The following is a 13,898-nucleotide window of genomic DNA, read 5'->3' on the forward strand; positions in this document are numbered from 1 at the left end:
TGCTTATTATGTGTCCGGACCTCCTGGGTCGCCCAAGGGCGGCTGGTTTTTCGGCACGATGATGAGCTTGTGGCCCTGCAGGAGGAACAATCTGCAGTGTCCGCCGCATCTGGAGCGGACGACGAGCCGGAGCTGTACAAGGCGGATGACTTCCGTATGTACTGTATGAAGGTGAGGAGGACACCCCTGCCTGACAGCCGGCGAACGGATGGCTTGGGGGCTGAGCTGAGCTTCACCTGCTTGGATCCTTGTACGAGGGTCACCTTATTCGTAGACTGCTTTAGTCGCAGCAGCTGTGCTTTGAGCAGGTTTGGTACACTTGCCTGGCAGCACACCCAGGCAGGGTGCCTGCACAGGGCACTCTTGCCTTTCAAACGCCCTAAGATCTTGCAGCGGGGCCTCATTGTTTCGTTGCTGGCAGTGGGGAAACTTCAGAGGAGTCGTCCTTTACCCATCCCTCTTGCTGGCTAGCGGTGGAGAATCTCCAAGGCACAGCCCTGAGTAGCACGTGGGCGCATGATTGTTGAAGAGATGTGTGGGGCGGTCGTGACGATCATGGAATTAATATTTTTCTTACAGACAGCATTACCGGCACATGTGCGCAGGTGTTGCCGTGCAGCAAGCGCTTCTGCCATGACTGGACGGTGTGCCCCTACTCTCACCCGGGCGAGAAGGCCAAGCGCCGCGACCCGCGCCTCTACTCCTACACCGGCATCGCCTGCCCCAACATGAAGAAGGTACTTGATCATTACAGTCTCCTACACCATGTCGGGCTGACTTTACAGCTGCATGTCCTCCCAGATGGCTTGTTAAGCAGACTTGGCAGTCAGAACGGGGGGTTTTCGGCTGCATCGGTTGATCATCGAGCGATGGCAGGACGCTGAGCTGCTGTGGCGGATGTGCCCTCCATGCAATGGGACATTGGAGTGCCCAGGGTGGAAATATACGTGGCGTGCTCTGCCCAGACAGATATTGATTTGGTCATTCCCATTGTCGTTAAGTTCTCTTGGGTGCGGGAAACTGAAGAGTGCGGTGGGTGATGTGCCCTGTGCAGGACCAGAGCTGCACGCGCGGGGACGCCTGCCCGTATGCGCACAACGTATTCGAGTACTGGCTGCACCCGACGCGCTACCGCACACAGCTCTGCAACGACGGCGAGAAGTGCGCGCGCAAGATATGCTTCTTCGCGCACACCCTTGAGGAGCTGCGCGTGCCGGCCAACAAGCCCTTTGTGCCCCCTGAGGCCCTGGCAGCCGCCACCACCACTGCCACCCTGGAGGCCGCCCGCAAGGCCGGCGCCGCCGCCGACAGCCCCAACAAGGTGTGCTCTCACTTTAACGTCTCTTGTTTGCCTTGTTGAATTTCTCCAGGTTCAGGGCCACCCACTCCCATCCAACATGACCGCCCGGGGCGATTTTATCTTTTCATCCGCACCAACTTTGAGCTGGTTTTGAGCTCTTGGAGCTGCCGGGGTGGTTGCGCTGCAGGACTTTTTTTATGACTTTAACTTGTTCCTACCGGCCGTGCTTGGCTGTACCTGCACAAACTCTGTCGTCACCCTCGCAAGCTGGAAATGATGGAGCAGTAGCAAGATCTGCTGCAAAGAGGGTAATTGAGGGAGGGGGCAGGATAGTTGAGCCTGATGAGGGGATGCATCTTGGGGCTGAAACGGTGTGTGTTGATTGCGCACAGGCGGGCCTGCAGATGCTGAGCACGCTGCTGAACGCGCAGCCGGGCAACGGGGAGAACGACCTGCTCAAGACCCTGCAGGCCAAGGTCGCCGGCGCCCAGACCGCCCAGGTGCAATTTTTGGCCTCGTCTGATGCATGCTTTTACTGTCCGAAGGATCCTTGCGCTTTGCACGGCACGTGCTGTCGTGGAGACACAGTTAAAGACGCAGTTGGAGACGCAGCTGTGCCAGCTATGGGGCTGTTGCCTGGAGTTTTACAGCGCACATGCAATCATCTTTGTGTCATGTTTGGTCAATTGTGGAGGGGCTCTTCTGCCCCGGGAGTGATCACATGACATTATCATGACGACATGGGCAAGGTGTCAGTTGATGATGGTGTCATGAAGTCATCATTAGTGATGTGCTGACGCGTCAATAATTGGTTCGCACAGGAGCAGCAGGTGCTGGTGGACGCGCTGGCGACGCTGCTGCAGTCGTGCGGCTTCGTGCAGGAGCCCGCCAGCCACGCCGCCGGCCGCAAGAGCTTCGATGGCGTCAAGGTGAGCACCTGCTCGCCCTTGTGCACATTTGTCAAGCAGGCTGACTCATTGTCCCTCCGCATCAACAATCCAAACAATGGCCTTCCAGCCCTGCTGATTGAGGAAAGATGGCTGTTACCATTGGTGAGCCATTGCCGGACTTGCAAGGAAGGCCGCACACATTCCCGCGTCTCTCGAAGATGTGCTTGGCGACAGAAGACACTGTTGGATTCCAACTACCCTTACCGTTCGAGCAGAACAAGCTGCTTGAGAGCATTGTGCAGGACGATCGCAAACCAAAGATCTAGTGTCTCTTTTGTTCGGTCAATGGCTCTGGCTCTGATGGCCAAGAGCAGCTGCAAACAATGGGACAACACGCGTCCAGTCTTGGGCTCTCTTAAGTAGCGCAGCCCGAATCTCCAAGCATTCTACTGCAATGCTGAGCTACGCAAATCTCACAGCTGTCGAAATGTGCAACCGCAGGCGCACGCCATGCCGACGATGCCGCGCGACGACCGGCTGGACCTGGGAGCCAGCGGGAAGTCGCGCAGTGACCCCGCGCGCACGCGTTCCCTCCGCACCGGTGGTTTGCGCGGCCGCGGCCGCCACTCCATCGATCTCGGCCACGACCTCAAGCGCGCCATGGCCGCCCAAACCATCCACGAAGACGTGCGTGCCCCTGACTCTTGCGTCTTCCTTTTGCTTATCACCTGAGCATCCGTGCTTTGTGCTCCGCTGGATGTTCCCCCTTGCTAGTCGCTGTTTTGTCATTCGTCAAAGGCTGTGTTTCGAAGCTGACCAGCATAGGAAGGTAGCAAATGGGCTGCATTCCCGATGGCAATGAGCTTTCAACGCCTTGGCTGTAAGAGCGGCCAAAAGGTATGAGGGCCGGACTTGCTATGGCAATGGATGACGCGGAGGCAGGTCTTCGAGCTATTTGTGAGGCGCTTTATGTTGTCTGCGTGCAGGCGTCGCTGCCCACGCTCAAGAGCATCGTGGAGGCCCTGGCGAGCAACAAGGACTTCCTGCAGCAGCAGCAGGCGCCGGAGCAGCCCCTGCCGCAGCAGCAGAACAACTTCTCCTACGACGAGCTCGCCGCCTTCTCGGCCGGCATGGCCGCCGCTGCCGCCGAAAATGCCGGAAACGCGCAGCAGGCGCAGTTCTCCCACGAGGACATGCAGCTGCAGCAGCTGGCCGCGGCGGCCGCCGCCGGTGGCTACAGCGGCGACTGGGCCGGCGGTGTTGACCCGGTGCTGCTGCAGAACCTGCAGGCCGCCGTGGCCGCTCAGCAGCCGCAGCACGGCGGTGGCGGCTTCACGCAGGACCATCTGCCGCTAAACTGGAACCGGCGTCAGCGTGGCAGCGCGTCGCTGCCGGCCGGCCCGGGCGCGTACTCGATGCAGGCGGCGGCGCAGGCCCGCGCGCGCGCTGCGCTGGCCGGCGACGTGTGGCTCGGCGACGCGGCCGTTACGGCGCAAGGTGGGCCCGTAGCCGGCCCCGGAAACCCCCATAACTATAGGGGCGGCTGGCCCGACGGCTCCGCCTGCGCGCCGGGAGCGCCGCCGGGCACCGGCCTCTACTCTGCCTTCTCCGAGCCGATGATGCGGTCTTCCGCAGAATTCCTGGCCGCCGGCCGTGGCGAGTCCTGGGCTGAGGTGCCCGGCGGTCTCTCCCAGCTGTGGCAGACGGAGCCCGAAGGCACGCCCCCCTGACAGAACCCTCTGAACCCGTGCTGACACCTTGTTGAAGAATCCGCGCCTCAGCTTGAGTTGGACCATTTCCAACCTTAGTTGCTCAGATTGCTGGGCATGTGATCAAAATTCGGTAGTGTTTGACTTCAGCTGAGGTGTGGGTCATATTCCATTGTCGCCAATCTATGTTTCTAGTCCATCAGCAATGCTGCAGGAGGCTTCTTCATCCAAGTATCCAGAAAGGCCGTGCATAGCTCTTGGCAGGCCAGGGGACCGGACATGTTGCACATGCTTCGTGCAGGCATAGACATGGGCGTATCCAGCAATCTTGGCATGCACAGCAGCCGCTTCGACACTTCACGGCTGAGCACCGACTCGCGCCGCTCCTCGGACTCGTGCTACATGGGCGGCCTGACCGGCCCCGGCCACGAGTACATGCCGCACTGCGCTCCCATCGAAGAGTACGGCGCCGCCATGCGCGGGTGAGTTGTTTTACAAGTTTTTCAGTGGCGTGAATTGCAGCTTTTGTCAACTTCAGTAGCGCTGGCATGGGAAGGGTATTGATCCCTGATCGTGCTGGTAAATTGTAGCTAATTCGGCATGCAGCGGTATTAGTGTCTGCTGCTGGTCTCTTAGCCTCAATCCACAGATTGCTGCTTTTTGTCCCTTCTTCTTTACGGAGAGCAAACACTTTCGAATGAGGAGAGCCCACTGAGTTGAGCTGTTGCCACTGAGGTATGAAAGCATCAAGGATGAATCGCTTGGACAGTCATGGGCATCCAGGGGTGCCTGTGTGCTGCACACAGAAGCCTGAGATGTTGCTGTGATTGTCTGTCCCAGGTCGATGGACTCCATGCGCTACTCGATGGACAGCATGCGCTCGGCGGGGTCCCCCAACGGGACCCCCCGCGGCCCACCGCAGTCCATGGGCCCCTACACCGACTACCGCGGGTCCTCCCTCTTCGCCTTCTCCGGCCCCTTCAGCGCCGGCGCGGCCGCTGCCCCCGGCCCCGGCAACGGCGTGGCCAAGCAGGAGGCCGGTGACATGCACAGCGCGCGCAGCGGCGGAGCCGCCGGGCTGGCCGGTGACGGGGACAATTACTCAGCGCGCGCCTGATCAGGCATGGCGGACGCTGGTGGCGACTGCGCAGCGCGGGCTGAGCGCCCGGTCAATCAAGAGGGCGGGCGACAGGCGGGCAAGAATCTGCGGCGCAGCGGCCGAAAGAAGGAGACAAGCTGATTCATTCGCGGGACTGCGGGAAAGCAGCTCTGTATGTTGTGAGAGCAAGATCAGTATTGGATGGCAAGGAATGTAAAGCGGGGGTCCCTTCTGAAGGGGTCACCCCCACCGGGAGAATTATGTTTTCGCTGGAGTGCGCAGTGCAGGATTGATATCTGAGAAAGTTGCTACGTTGTAGAAAGAGCTGCAGGCCGTATGAAGTGGTCTGCTGGGCACATGGCACGCCTTAAGGTTCATGCTGCCACGTTGGTTGGGAGCAGTCAGGCCATCAAGTGACGAAGGCACATGCCTGGAGCCTGCAGCAGCCACAAGCGCGCATATTGGATGCGCCATTGATGGGGACGAAAGAGAGACATCGGAAAAGTTGCCACCTGCTATTTGCAATGCATCACCAAAATATGGCTTCAGACCGCAGTGATATGACGCCTGTGATGTGATAATGCTGTGTTTTGGCCCCGTGGCACTTGCACACCCGGCAATTTCTGGCTGGATTCGCAGCAGTGAGTGACTGCGTGGTGTGAAAGATGTTCTGGGCACCCCTGCAAGGGGCTCTGAAGTAATGGATGATGGGGGACTTTTCCCCTTTTGGAGGCAGGGTTTGACACCCCTGTCCCCTGGGGAAGGGTGGGAATCTGGAAACCCTGCCCCGCTTATTGACTGCCTAGATTTGTTTCCCGAGCCGCGATTTCTGCGATTTCTTTGAATTGGGTGGGTTTGACTAGGGTTCCGATTATCCTTATGAAGGACAAACTTAAAGATGTCACATTTTTGAGGGGGGCCAGATCTGGCTGTGCTGATGCAGTGCTGAGCTGGCGTCCCCCGGCAAATCTTCTTTGTGTGGATACCATCTCCGCTCTCTGCCTCCGCTTCTGGGGCGCTCCATTTCGAGCGAGCCCCCGAGGTTTTCACGGGTGGAGGGGTGTGAAGGGGGTTGCAATGCCAATTTTGGATTCATTGTGGAAAATTATCCGCTCAGCTCTGCGCGGCGGGTCCGGCCCGGGCCTCAGAGCAATGACAGCAATGCTTGCAGAGGGAACGCCTCAAGAGACGGGCACTGCTCTCGGCCCGGGCGGCGGCCTTGCACAACTGGAGGCACAAGGGGGAAACAACACCAAAACGTATCGCTTTCGATTTCGATTTATCGTGGACGAGCCTCGCATGCATGCGCGGCAGCGGTGCTGGCATGCTGCGCCACTTCTGACGAGTCTCGAGGGAACCAGGCTGATTGACTATTTAGCGGGGGATTTTTGAGGTGAGTCTTCCTCAGGCGCTGCGCCCAATAGAGGGCTTTTATCAAGGTATCAGGGGTCCTTACCTGCGCCTTCGGATGAGGCTGGAATGTTGGTGTGTGGCGCAATCGTATCAGGTGCATCTCGGCCTGGCAAGGGGCAGGCGAGCAGAGGTCTTTCTTTTAAAACTTTCTTTTAGATTGAGGAGTCGTGGCACAAGGCTGCAATCTCTTCTTCTAGGGGGCAATGGATGCAGTGTACAGTAGGGAATGGACTGAAGTGACAGCTGCATTGCAATGCATAGAATGGTGTCCAACCCCTTTGGATTTGTGTGTGCCCGCCTGGTGTGTCTGTGCGGAGCTTAGGAGCTGGGAAAAGGAGAACTTGGATCATTTTTGTGGGTGCCTGCCCGGATGACACATTTTGGCCGGCTGGCACTGCTTCATCTAGAGTATCTGGAATGAGCAAGAGACAACTGCTGTGTGTCTGTGATGCATTGGTCTGCCGCCAAACTTGTCAATCACCTGCATGTGAGTTTTTTTCATCATTTGTTGCGCCAGCCGCCATTTGCCTTACCTCATTCCGAGGTGACAGAGCTCTGGCCTGGTTTTGTCTGCGCATGAGTGCCACAGGGCTCCTCATGTATTTTCTGCGACACTGCGATTTTGTGTAGATTGCATCTCCTTGTGGTGTACACATGTGCATTGTGCTGTGAAGACATTCAAGTTTGCGTTGCTGCTGAGGGAGTGCTGAGACAGGTGTCATCATCTGTGTCAATTTGTTTTCTTTGGCATCACCGTGACGGCTTCCCCCGGCGCTGGGCTGTCAGTGGGGTGAGCCTTATCAGCTGCTGACAGTTACTTGTAATCAGTCATAGAAGCAGCTACCAGCTGGTTACACAATTACCTGGGAGCATGCACTGCAGTCTCTGTGTGGCACCTATCCGGAAACTGAACCAAAACTTTCACCCAAAATATTGACACCACATTTGCAAGAATTCAAGATTGAAGGTCTGAATTGGTATGTACTGGCCATAGCACCTAGGCCGCGAGCTTCATTCCAATCACAGCAGACCTCCAGTCTTATGTGTCCCACCAATGCTCTGAACCAAATCTCTGTACCTCAAATCAGCCGTGCATTGCTTTATGCCCATGTTCCTCGAGCTGAACCCTGATCCCTCTTGAAGCGGTGTGCCCCTGACTCACCGCTGAGTCACTGCACATGCAGTTCAAAATCGTATATTTGGAATTCGCTGTAATAAGCAGCTCTCGCTCGAGTGCGGTGAGAGCTAGGTGAGGAGGTCAATGCCGGTCGAACGGCCGGCTTCAGAGCATCATGTTCCTAGATCAATTCAGCCCAAGAGGGAAATCATCATCATCATCATCATGAGTTTCTGGAGCTGCGAGCTGGCGAGCTCCCTGTTCTGCCGCGTCCGCTCACCCTGGGCTGTTTTATTTGCTCCCCGATGCTGACATTATCGTCGAGGTTGGCATGAAGGATGCTAGCCGGCTGCCAGTGCCAGTGCAACTCTGGGGTTGTCCATATAAGCAGCATGCCAGCGGGCTGTGTCTTGCTCCTAAGCGTATCCACTCCCCGAAATTTCGGGACTTGTTATGTGAGCGCTGGAGATATTTGTTTTTGGGGATCACTGTGCAGCGCAATATAATTTGATGTTTTCTGCTTGAATTGGGGGAGATGTCTCAAACATCTCCAGATTAAGATTTGATCCAACAGCCTCTTGAGAGGCCCTGCTGCTCTAATTCCTAATTGCATATGCTGTGAGGCTGATGCCGCATGTCTTGAGCGGGCAAACCGTATGCCGCGATTGAGCTGTTATAAGTTGTGATTTCCCCACAAAATTTGACCCACTGATGCCTTGCAGCTTACGGATGGTTGAGGACGCTCAGAAAGTCCAGATGGGGCATTCTTGATGGCTGTGTTGCACCGTGCTGAGCTGCCAGTGAGCTCAAGAGGGGATGAAATTGCTTGCAAAATTAAGAGTGGAAAGTTTGTTGGTGTAAGAGTGAATTGGCATTGTTTCTGTGAGACAATGCTGCCTCAAACATATGATCACAGCTTCTCTCGGAACATGGACATGCTGACTCCTCAATTAGAACTAAAATTTGGTACACCAACACTCTTGCCCACTGGCAGGTGGCTATAAGGCACGGTGTCCACTGCTCCAATTAGTTTTAATCGTTTTAAGTTTTCGATTTCTACGTACTTGCAGCTGCACTGGAAAAACCAATACAAATGATCTCAGCGAAATCTCAATTATCGGTGAATCGTCTGACTCTGAAATTCAACATCACCAGCTGTCGGCCTGACCTGGCGTCAGCATCCGTCAGCCGGAAGCTGGAAGCTCGGTCGCAGCTGCCGTCACACAATCTATCCGCTCGTCTATAAATACCCCAGCTATAAATCTCAGTAGCAATTCTCTTGACAAACTGCTATTCCAAGCGATACAATTGCAGCCAACGACTACCGATAGCCTCGAAGGATATACAGATCAACGCCAACATGTCCGGACTCGTCAACAAGGTGAAGGAGAGTCTGCACATCGGCCAATGCTCCGACCCCGTGCATCACCACGGCGCCAAGCGTGAAGAGGGAATCACCGAGGGTAGGAGGCGCTGTCCTGCAAAATTAATGTTCCTTGTTGTGCTCAGTGTCAGTTTTGCTATCATCGTAGCGCACTGGGCTATGTTTGCTTCCTGCGTATTCGGACAAACTGCCATTTAGCAGTCTAGAACTTTGCATTGTCCTGTGTATTTCTCTTCTGCTGCATATCATGGGAAGACAATTAATACAAGCAATTATATCTGCTGTCCCTTATCGGAGATATTTCCTGCGTGGTATTCGGACACCTACCCCTTCGATGGATCAAATAATAGTCGGACACACCCGACGTTGATTTTTTTAGCTTGAATCATTTCCATCTTCGTTTGCAGGCCCAGGAGGTGGCACCCACATGGTTCGGGGCGCAACCTACACCTCGTCGACCAAGAACACCTCGGACTGCGCCTCCGGCAAGTGCGACGAGAACTACAAGCAGGAGGTGCGTCTCTATCGCCAAATACTTGGAAAGCCAGCACAATACTTGGCAAAAATGTGCCCGATATAGCGCGGCCGGTGCACGAAGCCGCGAATTTTGACACCGGTGTCGTCAAGTACGACAAGCATTGAAACCCTAATGAACGGTCCCTTGCCGCACGCCTGATCTCTTTCAGTCTCATTCAGAAGCGACGTGGTGTAACAGGGCAAGCATGTGCCGTGGGAAGACGCCCAGGCCAAGACCAACGAGGCGTCCAAGGAGGCGCACGCCGCTGAGGTGTACGCGTGCAAGGCGCACAAGCACCTAGAGAGCGTCGCCGAGTCCCAGCAGGAGTCCGAGCGCGCCCGTGCCCGCCTGGCTGAGGTAGGATATGTGCTATGCTGCATTTCGCAGCTTACGCAGTGCTCGAAATGTCTATTCTGCTTCGAATGCATGCCTTCTAGCAATGCATGGCGTTTGCTCTAAACTGCTGAGAGCTGCAATGGCCGCTTGCAGTGTAGATAGTTTCATCTGTATCATTTAGTCATTGATTCCTCTGCCTGGGAAGCGGGTGATGTAGCGCTTGCCTGCCCCTGTGTCTCAATGAGTCAGTGCATGAATTTTTAATTTGCTGTGCAGCTGGAGCGTGAGCTCGAGGGCATGCGCAACCGCGGTGTTGACCTGAGCAGGAAGAATGGTGAGATTGAGGTTGCCAGGCGTGCAGCCCAGGAGGCCGCCATGCGTGAGCGTGAGGCCCACAAGTGCGTTGCAGCGCCCTCATTCCCCACACGGCACCTTTCCATTTTGCTGTAATATACTTGCAGCTTGCCTTAAGATGCACTTTCTGGCAGGAGAGTACAAGATGAATATGGTAATTCAACATCCTGGGCCGTTTACAATCCCAAATTTGTGCAGATGTTGTGTACAAAGCCCCAGCTGGCAAAAAGTTGATACTTTGCCTTGTTCTTGACTGGGATCTCTGTGCTGGCTGGAATTTCCAGCTGCACCTGCTTCTTGCTGCAACCATCTTGTCTGGATTCTGTGTGACAGGGATCTGAAGTTCTGAGTCTCTTGCTGCAGGGGATGCGAGGCAGCTGCAAACGAAGCTGCCCTGAAGGAGCGTGAAGCCGCCAAGCTGCAGCGTGGACTGGCCGACATGCGCCGCAGCCTGCAGGAGATCGAGGCAGAGCTGGCCAACCTGCAGAGGTACAACCCTTGACAGTCACATTACATGCATGCGAAGATCTGACTAGTCAGAATGCCATGCTCTGCTTGCAATGCCCTACTGGAGTGAAGCAGCAGCTGTTGGGAGTGAGCAAAAGCTGGTTCCAGCAGTTCCCTACTGGATTTTGGGGAAAGCAGCAAGCTCTTTTGGAAAGTTGATTGCAAGTGCAAATAAATCAGTTTTTTACATGACGGGGTATGTTCCCCCCCCCGTGCTGGACAGTCATGCTGATGGTGGAATTAATGTTTGCAGGACCAAGCAGGATGCTGTCAAGCAGCACGAGCACCACACCATGCTGCTGCGTGACGCTGACAACAAGGGAGACAAGCAGGCCGAGATTGACCGCCTCAACAGGCATGCAACTCTCTTGAATTCCTTCCCAAGCCTGCACACCCTCTTTCCAGCTGTACAGAGAAGGACAGGAAACTGCACTATGGTCAATATGGTCAAAAGACATGCATGAAAAGAGTATATAGGCCAGCCAGTTGGGGCAGGTGGTTGGGGTCCTTGGCTTATTAGTGGAGCTTCATCCAATATTTTTCTGCGTATGGTGTTAAATGACTGCTGAACGGTATGCTGAGTGACTGGTGTGTCGATAGGGAGCTGGAGGGTCACTCCAGGGCAGTGAAGGAGGCAGAGGCAGCTCTGGCCGCTGTCCGTGAGCGCCACAACAAGACCCACACCCACCTGGGTTCTCTGAGGTGCGCTGCTTCCCTTTGCTTCTGTATGAGAGATGCATCACAGCACTGCACACTCTCTTGTTTTGTGGGGAGCAAGACAGGTCTGGCAACTGGTGAAAGACAATGCATTTGTTTGTTTTATATTAGCTCAATCTACGCCTGCCCTTGCAGGGATCAATTAGATGTGTTGAAGCCATGATGATGTGACGGTAGAAACAAGAGATGCGTGCTGACCACTCGATGCTTGCTTGTTGCAGAGCCGAGTGGGAGAAGCATCTGCAGGCACGCAAGGGCCTCGAGGCTAACTTCAACACCACCCGCTCCCGCCTGCAGGACGTCAAGTGAGCCAACTCACCACATTTGCATCATGTTTCTCTTTTACCTGTGGTGGCCCTCACCTTCATTCTCCTCAACAGCATGTTTCGCTGACATGACTTATGGATGTGTTCCAGCCTTGGAACAAGTCAGTTGATCTGCAATATGACTGCAAGTTACCCCTCAAATTATGAGGAGAGGAATGACTGCCACCTTTATTTTGCAGCGAGCGTGAGGAGGAACTGTCCCGGCTGCTGGCAACGCGCCGCGGCCAGCTTGGAGAGCACGAGACGGCTGCACAGCGCGCGACGCGTGCTGCCGAGGCCGAGCGTGAGCGCGCAGCCCAGCTGAAGCGTGAGGCTGACCCCCTGGCCCGGTGAGACTTCTGCTTGATCATCCTTTGTCATACTTGATTGTACTGCGGGCATCTTTGGCAGCCTATCGGCACTCAACCCCTTGATGGAGCTGGATCAGCAGCACAGTGTGTGAGATGCAGTGGGTTTTTGCGAAGTCTCTGTATCATGGTTTTTTAATGGCCTCTTGGACTGCCGAGGACTTGGGATCTGTGATGTAGCTGCCCCTGGATCTATGATATATATCACATTCAGCAAAAGATTTTGATCCTGTTTTCTCATCTGCTGCAGCGACGCTCAGAACAGGAGCGCAGCTGTCGGTCTGGCGGAGCGTGAGGCAGCAGAGGCAGCCAAGCACAAGCGCGACCTGGAGGCTCGCGAGCGTGAGCTGCAGAGCAAGCTGCAGGGCACCCAGAGGACTGTTGAGTCAACCACCGCTGAAACCCGCCAGCGTGTCGAGGGTATGCCCTAAACCTGTAATAGATTTACTCCTGTAGCCTAGCGTAATGTATCTTTAAAAAGATCTATATCTAACTATCTCAGGGGGCAAGATATGGAAGCCTGTGTATATCTGTAGCTTTTCATGAAGAAAACATACCATAGCCTGGCTTGAAGCTGAGGGGAGTCAGCAATGTGGGGGGAATTAGTGACATGCAAAATATTGCCTGCTTTCCAACTTGCTGCCACAGCTCGTTGCATTTTTTGCTATTATGCTCCTTAGCCTCTTCTGTGTTGAGGAATGCAGCAGCAAGTCGAGAATACTGTAATTTTAGCAGAAAATATTGTGTAACATGTGAAACGTTGACAACGTGCTCAGTCATGGCAGATAGAAGTCTTAAGAGACATGTTTGGATGCGCTGTGCAGGCTATGAGAAGTACAAGGTGGAGGCAGAGCAAGCCAACCAGCGCAAGGAGGAGCTGTGGGATGAGGCCAAGCACCTGGGCGGAGTTGGAGACCGCAACGCCGACCGGAAGATCGCCAACATGGAGGAGCGTCTGCAGGTTAGTCATTCGACTTAGGCATCTCGGGTTATATTTATGCAAAGTGTAATAATCTGTGTTCGCTGACTCGAGTAGCGCAGCAGCGCATGAGTGTACTTCCTCTTGAGGAAGTGACAAAAATCTGCATGTTGCTGTGGTTTTAAACTGTTGACTGTCACTTTCGTGACATGAAGAAGAATTTTTTCTGGTAGATAACAATTGTTGATTCAAGTTATGTTGGTGCACAGGGCCTTGACGTGACTGGCTCCAACAAGGCGCAGACTCGCACCACCCACCGCGAGACCACCGTGGTCAAGGAAGAGTAGAAGATGTATCCGCAAGGGTAGATTTGCCATCTACAGAAGCAGAAGAAGCATGCAAAAGATGTGAACTGCTGCGCACAGCTCAACGGGTGTTGAAACAGTGGGATCTGTTGCCGGCATTCCACATCTCTGGCAGTTCAGATCAGGAGGAAAGGAGGTAGTGCAAGACTCCAGTGCCGGTGCAAGCATGTTGGTAGAATAGTCGGGAAGTTGTTTTCAAGTAAATCAGCATAGATGTGAAGCAGTCAACTGAAGCCACCCGTCAGGCCCAAAACAGCTGTGCTGTGGGCACATGGTGTATGTGCTGTGTGGATTGGATGTTTTCAAACATCCTGTTTGCCTCTGCTTGCTGTGAACCTATCTTATCCATAAGTATGCATGCTGTTTTTAATTTCACAGTGTTCTCAAGCTTGCATGATAAGTCTTGTGTAGGAAGGGAGAACATGCCTTATTTTCATGTGTTCAAGTCGTGGCAACTGTGTATATGTGAGAAGTGACACAAGACGTTTTTTGTAATAGTTTAACCAACCGATGATATGAGTATTCACACAAGCTCTGAACAATTAATTCTAACAGCACATGTGTTCAAGTCGTGGCAACTGTGTATATGTGAGAAGTG

At 54.5% G+C, this 13,898-nt stretch overlaps 2 protein-coding genes across 2 annotated transcripts; both read left to right on the forward strand.

Moving 5' to 3' along the window:
• Window positions 1-129: 129 nt before the first annotated feature.
• On the forward strand, window positions 130-1,360 carry COCSUDRAFT_15780 (hypothetical protein; the record flags this gene model as incomplete). Its single annotated transcript, XM_005647783.1, has 3 exons — window positions 130-171; window positions 606-737; window positions 1,055-1,360. Coding segments are annotated over 3 exons (480 nt in total), but the record flags the coding sequence as incomplete, so codon positions are not given.
• Window positions 1,361-8,888: 7,528 nt separating this feature from the next.
• Window positions 8,889-13,282, forward strand: COCSUDRAFT_42193 (hypothetical protein; the record flags this gene model as incomplete). The annotated part of the gene is made up of 11 exons (XM_005647784.1): window positions 8,889-8,991; window positions 9,320-9,426; window positions 9,628-9,786; window positions 10,042-10,163; window positions 10,483-10,608; window positions 11,227-11,328; window positions 11,565-11,648; window positions 11,849-11,998; window positions 12,267-12,436; window positions 12,841-12,977; window positions 13,205-13,282. The coding sequence occupies 11 exons, from the start codon at window positions 8,889-8,891 to the stop codon at window positions 13,280-13,282; spliced, it is 1,338 nt and encodes a 445-aa protein (XP_005647841.1).
• Window positions 13,283-13,898: the final 616 nt, after the last annotated feature.

The sequence above is a fragment of the Coccomyxa subellipsoidea genome (genome assembly GCF_000258705.1).
Source record: "Coccomyxa subellipsoidea C-169, whole genome shotgun sequence".
Taxonomy (NCBI): Eukaryota; Viridiplantae; Chlorophyta; class Trebouxiophyceae; family Coccomyxaceae; genus Coccomyxa; species Coccomyxa subellipsoidea.